The sequence below is a fragment of the Myotis myotis genome, unplaced genomic scaffold (assembly GCF_014108235.1).
Source record: "Myotis myotis isolate mMyoMyo1 unplaced genomic scaffold, mMyoMyo1.p scaffold_m19_p_10, whole genome shotgun sequence".
NCBI lineage: Eukaryota > Metazoa > Chordata > Mammalia > Chiroptera > Vespertilionidae > Myotis > Myotis myotis.
In genome coordinates, this window is record NW_023416314.1 from 15,871,433 (window position 1) to 15,888,887 (window position 17,455).

The 17,455-nt window shown below is 41.3% G+C and overlaps 1 protein-coding gene across 2 annotated transcripts; it reads left to right on the plus strand.

The window, feature by feature from the left end:
- The first annotated feature begins 8,683 nt into the window (after nucleotides 1-8,683).
- Nucleotides 8,684-16,883, plus strand: LOC118664459 (stromelysin-1-like). Of its 2 annotated transcripts, none has more exons than XM_036324573.1 (10): nucleotides 8,684-8,852; nucleotides 10,028-10,272; nucleotides 10,371-10,519; nucleotides 10,633-10,782; nucleotides 12,423-12,587; nucleotides 12,772-12,910; nucleotides 13,510-13,643; nucleotides 14,052-14,211; nucleotides 15,357-15,460; nucleotides 16,477-16,883. In XM_036324573.1, the coding sequence occupies exons 1-10, from the start codon at nucleotides 8,748-8,750 to the stop codon at nucleotides 16,575-16,577; spliced, it is 1,452 nt and encodes a 483-aa protein (XP_036180466.1). In that variant the 5' UTR covers nucleotides 8,684-8,747; the 3' UTR covers nucleotides 16,578-16,883. The 2 variants fall into 2 exon arrangements, with proteins under 2 accessions (XP_036180466.1, XP_036180467.1); XM_036324574.1 differs by having other exon boundaries at nucleotides 10,657-10,782.
- The last annotated feature ends 572 nt before the right edge of the window (nucleotides 16,884-17,455 follow it).

A 17,455-nucleotide genomic window follows, 5' to 3' on the forward strand; every position in this document is an offset into this window, starting at 1 on the left:
TGTGACCCTCCCAAAAAATATTAACAAATCATGTCTCAAAGAAGATGAGTTGTCATAGCCATGGCAAAGCAGTGCCTACGATTATTTCCACAGATTTGTCAGGGCAATGAGCATTACTAGTTACAGATATTTGACCTAACCTCCAGAATGAAGCATTTGTGAATTCCAGAGTTTAAACAAAGAATATGCAGATAGCAAAAAAAGAGGTCATTCAGCCAAGAGGAAATATCCAAAGTTTATCCATTATAAAAGTACATAAGCCATGGAATAGAGACGAGTTTTCTAGTGAGATATTGAGTATACAAATGAGCAATGGCAAGGTCATATGTAAAAATAGAACTTTAACCCCCAGTCTGAAGCAACTTCTCAGGAAACCAATTCCCCTTCTCCATAATAAACAATCCAGGAAGCCAGCCTGCTGTAAGTCAGATTTGCAAGAAGCCAGAGTGCTCTCTAGTGACAACCAGGAAGCTAAACAATATCTTCTGTGACTGTCCAAAATGGCCAAGACTTGATTAAAAGCTGATAACATCTCTAATTTTGTTCCAGTTTCCAGCAGAATGTCAATTTTAAAAAAGTCAAATATGCACCCTAACCAGTCCTATATAATAAAGATGTAATATGCAAATGGTCATTACGCCGTGAAGCGTAACAACTGGCCATGTAACGACTGGATCACAGATCAGCAGGAAGGTGGGGCAGCAAGCTTTCAGGGGGTTGAGGGGAAAAAGGGGCAGGGGGAGCTACAGGAGGGCGGGAAGAAGGCAGAGAGCTACTGGAGGGTGGCAGCGAGCTACTGGCAAGGTACTGCCACACACATTCTTGCGCAGTTCTACTAGTACCATATAATGTCCCACTTCTAGTTATCCCACCTACAATTTCCCCTTGCTGACAGTTACCATTGCTTGTTCTCATTTTGGTTGGTCTTTGTTTATCTCCACACCAAGCAAAGATCTGCCAAGTCACACTGAAAAGAACTCAATCTTAGCTGCAAACTAGCTAGTTGCAATTTGTCCCAATTTACATGACTCAATGCCATACCATGCCTTCATCCTTCCTGTCCTTTGTCTGTCTGTTTCATCTCCTTTCTTTTTCAATTATTTTTACTTTATCTGCACTTCTTCAGGTTCCCCTTGTAGCTCACTTGGATAATTATAATATCCCTTCCAGAGGTCCTCAAACTTTTTAAACAGAGGGCCAGTTCCCTGTCCCTCAGACATTCCACACATGCGCACTGCGGGCCCGGGACGAGTGGGCTGCTAAGCAGGACAGGCAGCGGCGGCAAAAACACCCAGAGGGCAGAATAAATGTTTTCGGCGGGCCGTAGTTTGAGGACCCCTGAGCCAATCAATGTCACGTTCTAATCCACTTCCATCACTGCTGCCAGGCACATCTCACAGAAGCATAGTTCTGATGTTTTCACTTATCTGACCAGAAACATTAAATGGGAACATTTTCAGTTTAAGAAGACAATTGGCTTCCATCAAAATCCCAGAAAGTTATTTTGTGGATATCAACAAATTAATTCTGAAGTTTAAATGGAGAAGCAAAACATCCAGAATAACCAACGAAGAACAACAAAGTTGGAGGACTGACACCACTCAACTTCAAAACTTACTATAAAGCTATAGTAATCAAGTCCATGTGCTATTGCAAAAAAAATATAATAGATCAGTGAAACAGAATAGAGAGCCCAGAGCTAGACCAACATGAATTTAGTCAACTTATCTTTGACAAGGAAGCAAATGCAGTATCATGGAGCAAATATAGTATTTCAATAGATGGTGCTGGAAGAACTAGACATCCACATGCAAAAAAATGAATTAACAAAAAATGGATCATATTTCTAAATGTAAAACACAAAGCTATATGTAATATAAGAAAGAGCTAATATGCTAATTAGACCAAAGAGCAGAACAACCATCAGGATGACCTTCTGGACGAAGCCAGGGCTGCGAGGGCTGGCCGGGCCTGCGAGGGCCAAGCCCCTTGCGTGAATTTTGTGCATCGGGCCTCTAGTATATTCTATAAATATATGTAATTTTTTTATTTTAAAGAAGACACTGGCTAGTAGCCAGTGAAGCAGCCTTTCCCAAACTTTTACCAAAGAAAAGCCACATTTTTTTATCCTACAATCAAATATAATATACTGACTGCTGGAACACCTTAAACAATTTTAATTAATGTTATTCTGTTTACACAATTAGAATACTTATGCCAAGACTATTACAAAATGCTCTCCTTCTTTCCGTATAATCAGAGTTGCCTGGAGCCACATATAGACCATTGATTGTCATTGCCAAAAAATTTGAATGACGGATTTCAACACTTTTTACCACTCATGTTGAGTAATGTGAGTCATTAAGCTTTTATATGAAAAGAGACTGAGCCATCCACGTGCAGATGTCATCTGTTACTAATTCCGTTTTGTATTCTAGTTCACTTCCCAGCTAAAATGTTTGAAAGTTTCTGTGGCAAATAGACACAAAATTAGCATTGTGGTCTGGTCTAGAATTCTGAGTTATTGAAAAAATAGATAAAATTTTATAACGTTCCTCTGATCATCCTGATATAAAAAAAAATACATGTATTTAAAAATTAGAAGAAAATACAGTGAAGTGCTAATAGTATTTTTCTCATGATGTGATTATAAGTGACTTATTGTCTTCTGTCTAATTTTCTTCTGCATTCAAAATCTTCTACAATAAAAATATAAAACTTTATTGAAACATAAAAAGTGTAATTAAATTTTTTATATAAACATGGGTTTCCATCAGCAATAGACTAAATGAAACAACTAAAAAGAATATACTAAACAAGCTGCAGACCGTTAACCTAAAAATAAAAAGTCAAAGCATTTATTTGAGATCGAAAATAATTGTGATCTGGTGGCGTAGATTCTGGCAGAAAGAAAAATTATATCCCAATTATTCCACAAATGGGCTCTAACTTATCTTCCCACAATTTTATTTTTCATTTTTCATTACTGCTTATCACACACGTTTTACTTCACTAAAAAATTAACTTTTTGCCATTTTCTGTATACTGTTAGACCCTATACTTTCTGTACAGTTGTTATTCTGTTTGGACAAGGTTTTCCTTCATTAACAAATCATTTCAGACTCCACTCATTTGTGGAGTTATCTATAAGCTTTTATTAAAGCAAACACCTTTCCTTCTGTATAATTTTTATACAGCTTCTTTCTTTAATCCCTTATAGAATTAGTTATATAGGGATCATCTCCTCTACTAGATTACATTCTTCTTGCCTTCATTCCTTCATTCTTTCACTTCATCCTTCCTTCTTTTCTATTTTTAAATAGCTAATTTGGTTACTTTTCCTCTGAATTTCTCCTTCAGATATTATCTCCAAATCTACCCTCTTAGTTTGGACATTCTGGAGCATTAAAGACTCAGACACTTGATACAGGAATGTCTAGTGGAAAGAATGACTGTATCAGCTGGAGGTAGCAAGCATCATGTACTATCTTCTCTGATTAGTCGTGGAGAAGCATGGTAAGTAGGAAGACAGATGTGAAAAGTTATCAGATGGAATATTACTTGGACTACTTGCCAGCTTTTGCATCCAAGTTTGGATCACGTTCAATTTAAGGTTACTTTCAGGTCTCTGATTCCTGGAAGTCAGATTTATAAAACTAGTTATGCCAAAACCGGTTTGGCTCAGTGGATGAAGCGTCGGCCTGCGGACTGAAGGGTCCCAGGTTCGATTCCGGTCAAGGGCATGTACCTGGGTTGCGGGCACATCCCCAGTAGGAGATGTGCAGGAGGCGGCTGATCGATGTTTCTCTCTCATCGATGTTTCTAGCTCTCTATCTCTCTCCCTTCCTCTCTGTGAAAAATCAATAAAATATATTAAAAAAAAAAAACTAGTTATTATCTGACTCTTGTAGATATTTAGCCATGAAACTAATGATTGTTCTGTGGAACAGTAATTTTCATTTCTGTGCTGGAAAAAAAAAGCCCACCCTTATTTTTCTAGTGTTCATAGTTCCCCTCTATATTTGGCTCTTTCTTCTTTCTTTCTTTCTTTCTTTCTTTCTTTCTTTCTTTCTTTCTTTCTTTCTTTTTCTTTCTTTCTCTCTCTCTCTTTCTTCCTCCCTCCCTCCCTCCCTTCCTTCCTTCCTTCCTTCCTTTCTCTTCCTTCCTTCCTCCCTTCCTTCCTTCCTTCCTTCTTCCTTCCTTCTTCCTTCCTTCCTTCCTTCCTTCCTTCCTTCCTTCCTTCCTTCCTTCCTTCCTCTCTTTCTTTCTTTTCCCCTTCCCTCCCTCCCTCCTCCCTCCCTCTCTTTTTTCTACCATCCTTCCACTCCTCTCCCTTTCTTCTACTCAGTTGCTCTTAATTTACCTATTCCTTCTCGTTAATGCATTGCCTTTTAAAATTTAACCTACAAAATGAAAGTGGACCAATTCATGCATTATCTGAAACTTCCTGGTTTTATAATCTTAGTTTGGCTATTCAACAGACATGGGAATGAGGATTTTGAGTATATAAGTCCTTAATTTATTCTCTTAGTAAAGAGACTTAAGATGACAGCTATAGTCTTTTTCTAAGAAAATAAAACTTCTTTAAAATTTCAGTTACTAAGGTATTTGGTAAATATCACATGTAAGATCTGGGAATTTAGAAACATATGCATGATTTGTGAATTTTTTTAAAATTTTCATTCACCTGTTTGGCTTTTGCTATGTGCCTGTCATTCATAATTAACATATTGGTTCTGTAAGCAATTTGGGGGTACCTGCTCTATGCAAGGCACCAGGCTAAGTATTAGGAGTACAGAAATAAATGAGACATAGTCCCTACCCTCAAGAATGTATAGTAACATAGGGGAGGCAAATAAGTAAACCAACACACTACAGTTCAGTGTGAGAGATCAGCACCAGAGGCGGGTACAAGATGCATTAGGAAAAAGAAAATGACAAAGTTCTGTGTGTGGCAGACTTTTGTTTTTATTTCAGGGACAACAAGGTCCACTTTGCCAATCACATTTGAACAGTTGGGAAACGAAACATAATATCCGTCAGGCTTCTTTCAGAACTTTAAATATGTTTTATAAGTTATGAGAAAACTTACAAAGGAGAGACATTCACCTAGAAGGCATTGACTTTGGGGCTGCCACAGCTCTTTGGCTTTTAGTCTCTTCCTGCCTTTTCTGTCTGACTGCCTTATGCCTTCCTGACTTCATTTCTGGTACAGGTCTTGCTCTCCTGACATCAATGGGGACAAATATTTCCCTTTATTTCAATTAAGACAAGATATAGACTTTCTCCCCCAGAGGAATTAGAAGTGTCTTCAGACAGAGCCTATTGTAAAAACGGTGCTTAAATTAGATGCATAGTGCCTTCCAGGTGGTCATTATGCACCTGGATACCAACAATTATGGGGGTCTTACTATCACTAAGGAGTCCTAGTCCATCTTTTTGCAAGGGTAAGGAAGGTGAAGTTAGTGGGAGAGATGGGGGGTGGTAGGTGGCGAGAGGATCGTTAAAAGTTTAACAAAGTTTCTTCCTCCGAGACTGTTTAGGGATTTTTCCTACAGGCATTTATTATATACTAGAGGCCCGGTGAATGAAATTAGGTCACTGGAGGGGGGTCCCCCAGCCTGGCCTGTGCCCTCTCACAGTGCGGGAGCCCCAGGATCGATTGCCCCAAAGAGGTAGGCTGGAGCCGCGGGACCCGCCTCTGCACCGCGCATGCGCCGTCAAGCCCCTGCCCACCTGCGCGGCACCTGCTGCCCACACAGCCTCCTGGTGATCACTCATGGTGTGAGGGCATCACAGCGTGAGGGCGTCATGACCACATAGGCTTTTATTAATAGGACTAGAGACCCAGTGCACAAAATTCATGCACTGTGGGGAGCGGGTCCCTCAGCCCAACCTGAGTCCTCTCTCAGTCTGGGACCCCTCGATCCTTATCACCTGCCTGCTTACTGCTCCTTACCTCTCTGCTCACTGCTCCTTAACGTTGCCATGGAGGCGGGAGAAGCTCCCTCCACCGCCGCTGCACTCGCCAGCCATGAGCTTGGCTTCTGGCTGAGCTGCGCTCCCCCTGTGGGAGCGCACTGACCAGCAGGGGACAGCTCCTGCCTTGAGCATCTGCCCCTTGGTGATCAGTGCACATCATAGCGACCAGTCATTCTGCCAGTCCTTCTGCAGTTCAGTTGATTTGCATATTAGGCTTTTATTGTATAGGATTTGTGTGAGCTCTTATGTTAAATATACTAAGTATTTATCAAATATTTGCTGCAAATACATTTTTCCCAGTTTGACTTTTAAAATCTAGGTTCATTAGTGATTTCCCCTATAGCCACATGGATTCCTTTAGATGCCCGTTTTCTTCCTTGTTGGAATTCTATGTTATTTTTATTTCTATAATTTCTTTTTTTAGGAGTCTCTTATTCTTGTTGAGTTATGTTTTACCTAGTGTTTGCAGCCATGGGATCATAATGACTTCACTTCTAACTTTATTTTTTAAAATATGGTTTCATTTATTTGAGAGAGAGAGAGAGAGAGGGGAAGAAAGAAAGAGAGAAACATTGAGCCCACAATCAGGGCATGTGCCCTGACAGGGAACCTAACCAGCAACCTATTGGTATACAGGACAGACATCCAGGCCCAGGCCTCAGGCTTTTTACTCTGTTGTTAATGCTTACAGGAGTCAAAAGGTCCTTCACAGGTGGTTTATTATGCTAATGAGCTCTCAGTTTCTGAAAAAGGCTGAAGATTCTCATGCAGGGTTTTCACAGGACAGGGGCACCTCTCAGAACCCCTATTCCTAGGAGACTGGCCTTTCAGCAGCAATGGCAGAACAGCTAACACTGAATGGCCACTTAAAACAGGCCCCAGCACTCTTCTAAGTGCTTCAGCTGGCGACCTGGTTTGATCCACAACCCCAGGAGGCTGGCACTGTTATTCCCAGCTTTCAGATGAGAAAACAAAGGCCTGGAGTGATTTGCCCACGTGCAGGGCAGAGCTGGGAGGCACACGAGCGGGGGCTGCTGGGGACAGATGTGCACACAGATGACGCAGGGATTCCCGGCCTGAGTGACAACTGAGGCAGGACAGGACAGGACAGTGCCGGGAAGAGAGAGAAGGCAGCGGGTACTGCACCGGAGACCCAGGGAGCACATGCTGGGACCCAGCTGGGCTCCTGACCCTCAGGGGTTTCATATTGCAGAGCCATCTTGCCCAGGAATCCAGAATCCGAGTTCTCCCAGGGGCCCCAGGACAATTTCCACACCTGCCTACATTGCCAGTTAAGCACTGGGGTTCGTAAGCCCAGGGAGGGCAGGGGGCAGACAATCACAGTGGCAACAGTGAGCGCCTAGTACCTGTCAAGCACCGGGCTGAGAGCCTTACCTGCACAATCTTATGCAAACTCTGTAACATTCCATTGAGGCCGCTACTATTATCATACCCATTTTATAGATGAAGAAACGGAGGCTCAGAGAGGTTACAGAGCTCTAACTGGCAGAGTCTGTGTGACTCCAAAGTCTGTATATCGTCACCACGTCCCTCTGCTACCCCTGACCCTCTGGTGGGTGGCATTGCTAAGTCCAGCTTTTTTCCTCCCTCCTGCTCTGGGACACCCGATGATGAGCAGGGCTGAGCAGAGGAGGAGAGAAGGGGCTCCGAGGGACCCAGCAGGGGACCTGGCCATTATTTCTCTAGAGCCTGGTGAGAAGGAAACAGATTTGCGGTTTCCAGGCTGTTCTATTGTATCTTCTTCCCACTAATGGAAACTGATAGGCCATGGGCCATCAGACCCTGCTGGCCGGGGGAGGGACTGAGAGGTGGTCAGTGTGCCTCATAGTGACTGGTCAAACGGTTGTTCTGGTCACTCCTGTTAGGGTCAATTTGCATATGACCCTTTTATGATATAGGACAATTGATGTGAACAATACTTGACAAAGAAAAGGAAGGAAAGGAAAGGGACAGAAAGGAAAGGGAAAGAAAAGTAAACAGGGACGAGAGGAGAGGAGAAGGAAGCCGGGAGAGGGGAGAGGAAGGAAGGGGAGGGGAGGGGAGGGGAGAAATAAATGAACAGCATGGAGAAAGAAATTAGGATGGCTTTTTGTTAAGTTCAAAGTATCTACTAGTTTGAATTTACAGAGAAGGTAAAGGGATTGAAAGAGAATTTTTAAATAGTGTAGAAGAATTTTAGTCTAGTGAACAATATAATTCATTTTAATTTTATTAGCATTCACAAAACAGCTGTTACAGATCTGCTGCCCATTAATCAATGAATACAGAATTAAGACCAACCAAAGAGACTGGATAGACTTTTAAAACTCATTTAAAACTTCTATGCAATTCTGACATTTTACTAAGTCAGCTTACATCTCTCAAACACACAAACATAAATTGTCTTGTAAACTCCAGTCACTTTTTTTCCAGAGTTAAAAAAAAAAAAAAAAAAAAAAAGCCCAGTTTTTTTCTTTCGTAATACAGGAAGCATTTCCTGGAGATTAATCATTATTTTGACTTGCAAATTTGGAAAGGTTGAGAGAAATTAGTAAAGTAGCTTGTAACATCCTACGTTGGGTTTGGGATTTTTGGAAGTGGTTCTGCTGCTCTCCGGATGACAGCGACGGTGAGTCAAGCTGCTGAGGGTGATCTAAACAAACACTGTCACCCTATAAAGGTGAGGCTCCAGAGGGAGGACCTAGAAGAGGATAGGCAAAGAGCAAGGCACTAAGACAACCCAGATCTGAGTGCAGCCTGGAGCAATGAAGAATCTTCCTGTGCTACTGCTGCTGAGTCTGGCAGTTTGCTCAGCCCATCCGCTGAACAGAGCTGCAAGGGAGGAGGAGGACAGCATGGACCTAGTTCAGGTAACTAAGGGAGACAGCCTTCACGCTCATTCACAGGGCCAAGTGGGGAAACCACCTCTGCTTCCCATTCATAAAACGCGTGCAGAGTGGTTTGAATTACGGTGCATGGCCAGCTCACGCACAGAGAGTTATGTAGAGTTTTGCATGTGGGAGAGGTCTCGGTTTCACACAGTTTGGGCACCTCCTGTCATGTAGGGCAAAGCGAAGGCCAGGTGTTTTCCTAAGGTCACAGACGGCATAGCAAGGAGAGTGGAGGAGATGTATCTTGCTTTGGAATTTCTTTGGGTATTTTTTTTTTTAATAAGAGAAAATGACGGAATTTCATACATACAGATGTATGGGAACTCGGCATCCATGAGCCAGAGACCCCACCTACAGGAGAGGCTCAGAGACAGAAATGGGATTGAGGTGTATGAGGCATCCTGAGCTAGGAGTGAGGTAATGCACCTCGGGGGTCTCGAAGGGTCATTGCAGGATGAGGAGAGATGATTAGTAAATAACAGGTTGCCCTCACATATAGGTGGGTCCAAAAGGTTATCTGTGGTAGTATTTTATGGGCAAGCCCTCTAATTCAAATTCTTCTTGGATGTTAAGGGTGGGAGGCAGAAGTTTCTCTGGAAGTTCAGGGTGGGAGGCTAAAGTTGCCTTTAGCTCAAAATAATCTGCATATCACACAGGCACATTTTGGAGTGACTTGATCTGGATGCCCCCTCCCCCATAGGGAGCCTTTAGATATTTTCATCCAATGTACAAATAACTAGATTTTTATGTTGCTAGTGTCATGTTTAGACACAGGGATTTATCCATTTACTTTTCTTAAGCCAAGTCCTTGTGAGACACACAAAATAGAAAATTGAGGGAACTGGATAAATATACCTGAAATATACAATGATGCCCAGAGAAGTAGGTTTGTTTTTTCTCCTTTAAATTGATTAGATCTATAGTTAAATGTTCTACTTAATTTCAATTTGGTAATAAACTAAGCTGTAGAGATTATTTAGTTACAAAGATTAAACAAAAGAGTCTATAATTAAAAAGTTAAACAGAATGTGACACTTATTTCATCAAACCAGAGGAATGCTTAAAATAGATGAAGTGGGCAACTGCACAAATGTCCTCCAAAAGCCTAAAAAGTCCTGAGAATGACCTAAAAACTACACATTTTATTCCAATAGCACTACCTAGAAAACTACTACAACCTTGCAAAAGACACAACACAGTTTGTTAGAAGGAAGGACAGTAGCCCTGTTGTTAAAAAAATCCAAGAAATGCAGAAGTTCCTGGGGCTGAAGGTGACAGGGAAGCTGGACTCAGACACGCTGGAGGTGATGCGCAAGCCCAGGTGCGGAGTCCCTGACATCGGAGAATTCAGGACCTTTCCCGGCATGCCAAAGTGGAGGAAGACTCACCTCACCTACAGGTAATGAATGGGTCCTGAGAGGTTTCCACATAATACTGAGATTTTACAAAGGGCTATGTCAGGAGAAAATATTATCTTCTTCAATTGTCCTCATTCAGGATTGTGAATTACACACTGGATTTGCCAAGAGATGCTGTTGATTCTACCATTGAGAAAGCTCTGAAAGTCTGGGAGGAAGTGACTCCACTGACATTCTCCAGGATCTATGAAGGAGAGGCTGACATAATGATCACTTTTGCAGTTAGAAGTAAGAAACAAAATCAAGCAACATTAACAACAAAAACATGAAGTGCATCTATTTACTTGGTGGTATTTTATTGGAAAAGTTTCCAAAGTGATTGTAGTTACCCCTCTTTCCAGTAAAAAATTTTTTTTCTCTATTAGAACATGGAGACTTTTTCGATTTTGATGGACCTGGAAAGGTTTTGGCTCATGCCTATCCACCCGGGCCAGGGATTAATGGAGATGCTCACTTTGATGATGACGAACAATGGACAAAGGATACATCAGGTTAGTTTTATGTCTCTCAGAATGATTTTTTTTTATATTTGGAAAATTATTAATAACTAAGAACATTCAAGAAATGGGTTGTTTTATATTTGCTGATGGGTCAAGGACCAGCAGAATATATTTTTGTTGTAATCATTATTAACAACATTTTCAGATGTCTAAAAATGTTTATTTTCTATCTAGGTGAGAACATTATAGGAAGCATCATTAAGTATTTCTTTGATTAATCTGGTTCTTGTGTGATCTTAAACCATCAGTAAAAACAATTTCTCATTATATCAAATAGCAGATATTCAAATTGTAGATTGTATCCCATTGAATCTACACTAACATGTGCCCTGGATATTGATTATATCCAACTGGGGAAATGTCCCCCAATTACTTCTTTACTCTCCCAAACAGAAATGAGAATTAAATTCCAGAAACTGAGGTTTCAGTTCAGGTTTTTCTAGTTAGAATAACATTTTACTCTCTCTAGGTTAAGAAGGGTTATTGTGGATTTATTCTGAAGGAAAGGAGCAACCCCCAAATAAAATGTTTCTCAGTTTATAACTGGACTAGCGGCTCAGTGCATGAATTCATGCACGGGTGGGGTCCAGCCGGCCAGCCCCAATCAGGGCCAATTGGGCTGGGCTGGCTGAGGAGAGGGGTTGTGGGTGGTTGGCCAGCAGGCCTCATCCCCTGGTCGAACTCCTGGTGGAGGGAAAAATTTGCATATTAGCCTTTTATTATATAGGATACTTTGAGGTATAGCTTCCAAAGTTTCAAACAATTGGCTGAAATAAATACTCCTGAAATTTAATTGGGATTTATAATAAAAATACAAACAGAATCCCTGTAGAGAGTACAAATGTGAGGTTAGTTAATGCTGGATAAAAGCCTTAGTTTGATTGAATTAGCAACTTCTTCCTTCAAAGGAACATTCCTGCAAAGTCGCAAATGAGAACTTTAAAAGTAAAGTCCACTTACTTGGCATTTCAGTCCTAATTACCCAATGCCTTCCAATTATCAGCATTCTAATTTATTCTTATAACATGAAGAAAAAAAATCTGAATACAGCAAGTGCTTGTGTGGCCCAAATCTCTGATGACAAATGCTAGGCATGATTGAGCATGTTATGTCTTAAATCAATTTTACAAATTCTGTGACATCTATCATTATTATTTTTGGAGCCAATATGTACTAAATAATCATCATGAGGCAGAAAAATTATGCAGGCAATATTCTGATGGCAAATAATGGCAGTAAGACTGTCTAAGGATTTCAAATTGAGATAAATAAACTGTGATTCATTTAATTTAGACTGTCACCAACAAAGGTTAATCCAGTAAGACAGTCTTTAGCTTTTCATTGACAAATGAAGAAAAATAAGTTTGTTCTATTCCAGAGTACAAGAAAAGGGACCTGGTTCTCATAAAGTTAACAGGCTCCTGAGAGAGGAATAGTTGGACATGGCTAGACACTTTGTCTCAAAGATTGATGTCACTAACAGGCCTTGAAAAAACAGCCTGCCACTAAAACTCAAGGCATAAAAAGCCCTGTGTGCTTCCTGAAAGTAAACAAATACAATACACAGCTGACATCTGTAATGTACATGCATTTAAGACATAAGTAACTCTTATTTATGATTTCCTAAATAGGGACCAATTTATTCATCGTTGCTGCTCATGAATTTGGCCATTCCCTGGGTCTCGGACACTCGACCTACCCTGAAGCTTTGATGTACTCAGTCTACAACTCATCCCCAGACCTGGCCAGATTCCGCCTTTCTCAAGATGATGTGACTGGCATTCAGTCCCTGTATGGTGAGTGATGCTGGGGAAATGAGGCATCCTAGCTTCCCCGTGATGATCCTCAGAAAAGCTTTAAAATGCTGCAGGAAGCATTTGCAGTCAGCTCAAAGCCCTTTGGGAGTGTTTGGGAAGTATATGCCCTGACAGAAGCATCACACCCTCCTAATGTTTGCATCCTCACCTCTGTTCTCTGTAGGACCTCCACCTGCTTCCCCTGATGACCCTGTGAAGCCCACAGAATCCGCAAGTCCTCAGACACCGGCCATGTGTGATCCCACTTTGTCCTTCGACGCTGTCACCACCCTGAGGGGAGAAATCCTGTTCTTTAAAGACAGGTCAGACCAGGAAATCATCTTTTGATGTGCAACCCTTGAAAATGAAAACAAACAGAAACTTAATAGAGGCTTTTACACATTATAAACAAAAATGATTCCTCTGAACTGAAATGATTTGGGTCTGGTGCTCCAATTCCCACATTTTCCTAAAACTGTCCAGTTCATTGTTGAAGACTTACACAGCATTATTTAATTTTTGTCCTCTAATTTTTCCAAATGTTATAAGTCATGGTTGCTTTTAAGTCAGATACTTACACACACATCTGCCTATCTTTTTGAAAACGTAAAAGATGATATATAACATTTACACTGTTTTACATGAGTTGCAGGAATTTAAGGCTTATAGTCAGCCAATTAACTTGCATTGTAGGATAACTTTCTCTTCACGGAAGACGGGTATTCTGTAATCCTATGGCAGGAGGTCTAGTGCAGTTTTCTGAAGAAAAAAGAAAAATATTTTCCCAGTGGCAATATACCTGATCTCTGTCAGTCACCCAGCCTAGAAGCTGAGGGAATGGGGGGAGATGGGTTGGGCAGGAAAATATGCTAAAGATAGAAGACTGTTTTTCAATTTTCACTTCTTTTTACATGTATTCCAGGCACTTTTGGCGCAAATCCCTAAGGACTCTTGAACCTGGATTTTATTTGATCTCTTCGTTTTGGCCATCTCTTCCTTCAGGAATGGATGCTGCATATGAAGTGACTAGCAGGGATATTATTTTCATTTTTAAAGGTAATTATTATATAATAATTTTTTAACCTGTTGAAATAAACCCTCTCACAGGAAAACTGAATAGGCCTTTAATTTTTTCTATTGTGACAAATTCTGTCTACTTTAGTACTCTAGCTAATGATGTAATGATGGAGACTGGTATTGCTTTATTTATATATTTTGCAGAAGATAAAAATGAGCACAGTAATATAAATTGCTCAGTTGTATATTCCCTCATTCAATCTGTGCTCATTCATTCATTCAATGAACAATTTTTTTTTTAAATGTCCACATTGAGCTGGTGAGTAAATCTAAAATTCTGGCTTCCTATTTACTATAAAACCAAAGGTGCTGAAACATATTTCTAAAGCCCAAAGGTTTTAACTGTTATAAACTCCATGTGACTCTGAATTATTATTTTTTAAACAGGAAAGCAGTTCTGGGCCGTCCGAGGAAGTGAGGTGCAAGCAGGTTACCCTAGAGGCATCCACATCCTGGGTTTTCCGCCAAGTGTAAAAAAAATAGATGCAGCCATTTTTGATAAACAAAAGAAGAAAACATACTTCTTTGTAGAGGACAAATACTGGAGGTAATATGCGATCAGAATGACTGTGTATGGAGTCTACTCAGGGACATGTTTTTCTCTCTAAGGAAACCCCCTGCCTCACGCAGCTCTGCTTCCCTCTCAGTAGGAAGAATGGGGCCTTAGACAAGTGTAGGGAGGTGCTTACTCTAAAAAGCAGTGTCTGGAAACAGGCATTTCATGAGCTCTTCTGTTCTGAGTCCCATGGACAATAGGAGGGAGCTTCCCTTTGTGCCGTTGCCCAACCTGCCAGAAGTGCCCTCTTCTCTCCTGTACCTGCACCTGCCCCACCCCCACCCATCCTCAAGTCCTGGCTTAAGTCTCACCAGCTCTATGAAGGTTTCCCTCCTGGACTCCAAACCCAACTGGGTTTTTCTTCTTTGAAAGAAGCCCTGAGAATCCAGGCCATTGTCCCAAAGGTCTAGTCATTATCTTGTTGGGTGTTTGTCTTGTCTTACCAACTTTACTATATGATTCTCAACGGTTTCCTTTAACCTCACCGACTAATTGCCTCTGCCTGTTTCAGAGGACAATGAGCAGAGGCAGTCTAGGTTCATGGATAGAACCCAAGACTCATAGGGAGGCTGATTCCTAGTCATCTGCCCAGACTCTGAGACATCTGAGCAGACCAACCCGGTTCCACCCAATGAGTCCAAAATGCATTTCCTGTGCTTTGTTTCTTCTTCTAATCCCCTTTTCTAAGAGACTGGCATAGAAAACCCCGTTGTGCAGGGTCAGGAGGGCATATATGAGCCAGGTATGATGGGGAACTTGAAATTTGCATTTAGATGATTGATTCCACTCACTTTATGTATCTGTTCATACCTTCATGTCCTTGTGATAGAAAGATGATTAAGGTTCTTTCTGCCCAGGCTTAAGAAATATAGTAATGAACAGCATTTTCTAGATCAAAATGTTGCTTCTGTTCTGGGGGAAGAGAATTTAAAAATAATTTTTTGAAGAGCTAAGTTTACAGTACCACTAAAGTCACATATTTCTGCAGTGTTAAGCATGTTTATCATTTACTTGCAGTACTTGGAAAGTTTACTAGAATTCCACATTAACAATTCCACATAAACCTAACATGGTTTAAGAATTTTGGTAACCTGGCCTCTATGCAATGCTGAGCTGCATTCTTTTATTTGGTGCAGATTTGATGAGAAGAAACAGTCAATGGATCCGGGCTTTCCCAGGCAAATAGTGGAAGACTTTCCAGGGGTTGGCCCAAAGGTTGATGCTGTTTTTGAAGCATTTGGTAAGTGATACTTATCTTATTGGCAATGAGGCCCTTGAAACATTTGATAGCATCAGAGGAAAGAGAATTGAAATAATTTTTAATAGCAGGTTTTCTTTAACCAGTTATCTCCTCCCTCCCTAAGTTTAAATTTACGAATTTTTAACCAATCATACAAATTTACGAATTTTTAACCAATCATATAATAAGTTGTTTTGAATTATGAAGATATGTAACACAAATTTCTCCGCTTAACTTTATACATCCAGATAAAATCAAAGTCAGTATAAAAATCCCCTCACGTGGTGTGGCCAAACCTAACACTGGCTGGCTGGCTTTCTCCTCCTCGCCAAGCTGGCGCTCCTACCAATGCCCAGGGAGGTTTTTCTCTACCTTTCTTGAGTAGTCAGTCATTGGCCACATTAGTCAGTTGCAAATACTTATATTTCCATGCACCCAAAGTTTGAAAAGTTCTTCTTTCCTACTCAAGCATAGGTGGGTGGAGGCTGGTGGTCTCTCTGCAGAGTAGCCATAGCACCAGGAAGGCAGAGCCACAGCGGGTCCCCTGGGCTCCTCCAAGGCCAGAATGCCCCTCCGGCTCCATGTGGGGAAAAGGGAGGAGTGTTAAGAAGAAAGAAAATAAAGGGAGTATAATTTCCCAGGGAGCAGAGAATTTCCTCTGATTGGAAGCAGAATAACCTAATAACCCGGAGCCTGGCTTTGCTATCTGACAGAGCTGGGATGGAATGCTGTCTCCATCCTTTCCTTTGAGCATTTAAATCTGTCTGAACTGCAACTTGCTCCTGGAACATGGGGTTGGCTATACTTTCCTCAAAGGACCGTTGCAGAAATAAAAGGGGGCGGGGTTAGGGGAGGGGAGACACCACATGTGAAATGCTTAATACATAGTCCCTGGTGCATAGTACATTCTAAAACACTTTGCACTCCTAGTTATCTATTATTCTGAGGTTTTGTATGTTGCCAAATTTATTTATTTGAAAAAAACATCCCACTATCTCCCTTGTCTGTATTTGCAGGGTTTTTCTATTTCTTCAGTGGATCGTCACAGTTGGAGTTTGACCCAAATGCAAAGAAAGTGACACGTATCTTGAAGAGTAACAGCTGGTTTCATTGTTAGGAGAGATGTGTAGGAAGGCACAACAGGGGCATTTTAAAGGAAGCCGGTAATTCTTCTTCAGAGTCTTTGTGAATTGAAAATGGTGCATTTTCTCCTGCCTGCGCAGTGACTGAGAATGCCAGTGCGAACCGTGTGTCTCCCCAGCCAGCTTCACAAGTATCACAGGGCATTCAACCAGCTGCTGAGCTTGCACTTGGGTCACGTGGAGTAACCTCTGCAGGACACGGGGGAACACTCCTGTGCAACAGACCAGGGATTATATATAGATTATTCGCTCGTTATTTAATAAAGAGGATTTTTCAGTTATTTTGCTTTCATGTTTTGTTTACTGTTTGTTTCAAGAAAAAAATGTCCTCAGTCTCAGGTACACTGTGGACTGAGCAATAGGCAGCCTGGGACGCCCGGCCACTAGTGGTGGAGAAGGGGTCTCCATGGCTGTGGCCTCGCAATGGGCTCGTCCAGAACTGAGGACCATTTACCACTTGCCGTCCCCAGGGGGGCCTACCACCCGGATATCATGTGTTCCTGATATGCCCCAGGAGAAAGATCTAAGGCCATTGCAACCTTGTAGGACAGGGCCTGGGGAAAATTGAGAAGCAGAATCTTATAATTATAGCAAATCACCTACTTCACACACTTCATTTTTCAGGTGGAAAAATTAAACCTGTTCTTCATCTTTTCCTTTTATCTATATATGCCCTCAGTGGTGTCCCTTCCCTGCCATGGCAAACATATTTGCTCATATCCACCCTATTTGCACATGAAACTATTCTCTTGTACTCATTTTATATCTGTCCTGTTAAAAATCTATGGGCAAATGTTTATCTTAAGACAGATTTATGCCTTAAGTACTAAGTCTAGAATATCATTTGCTACCA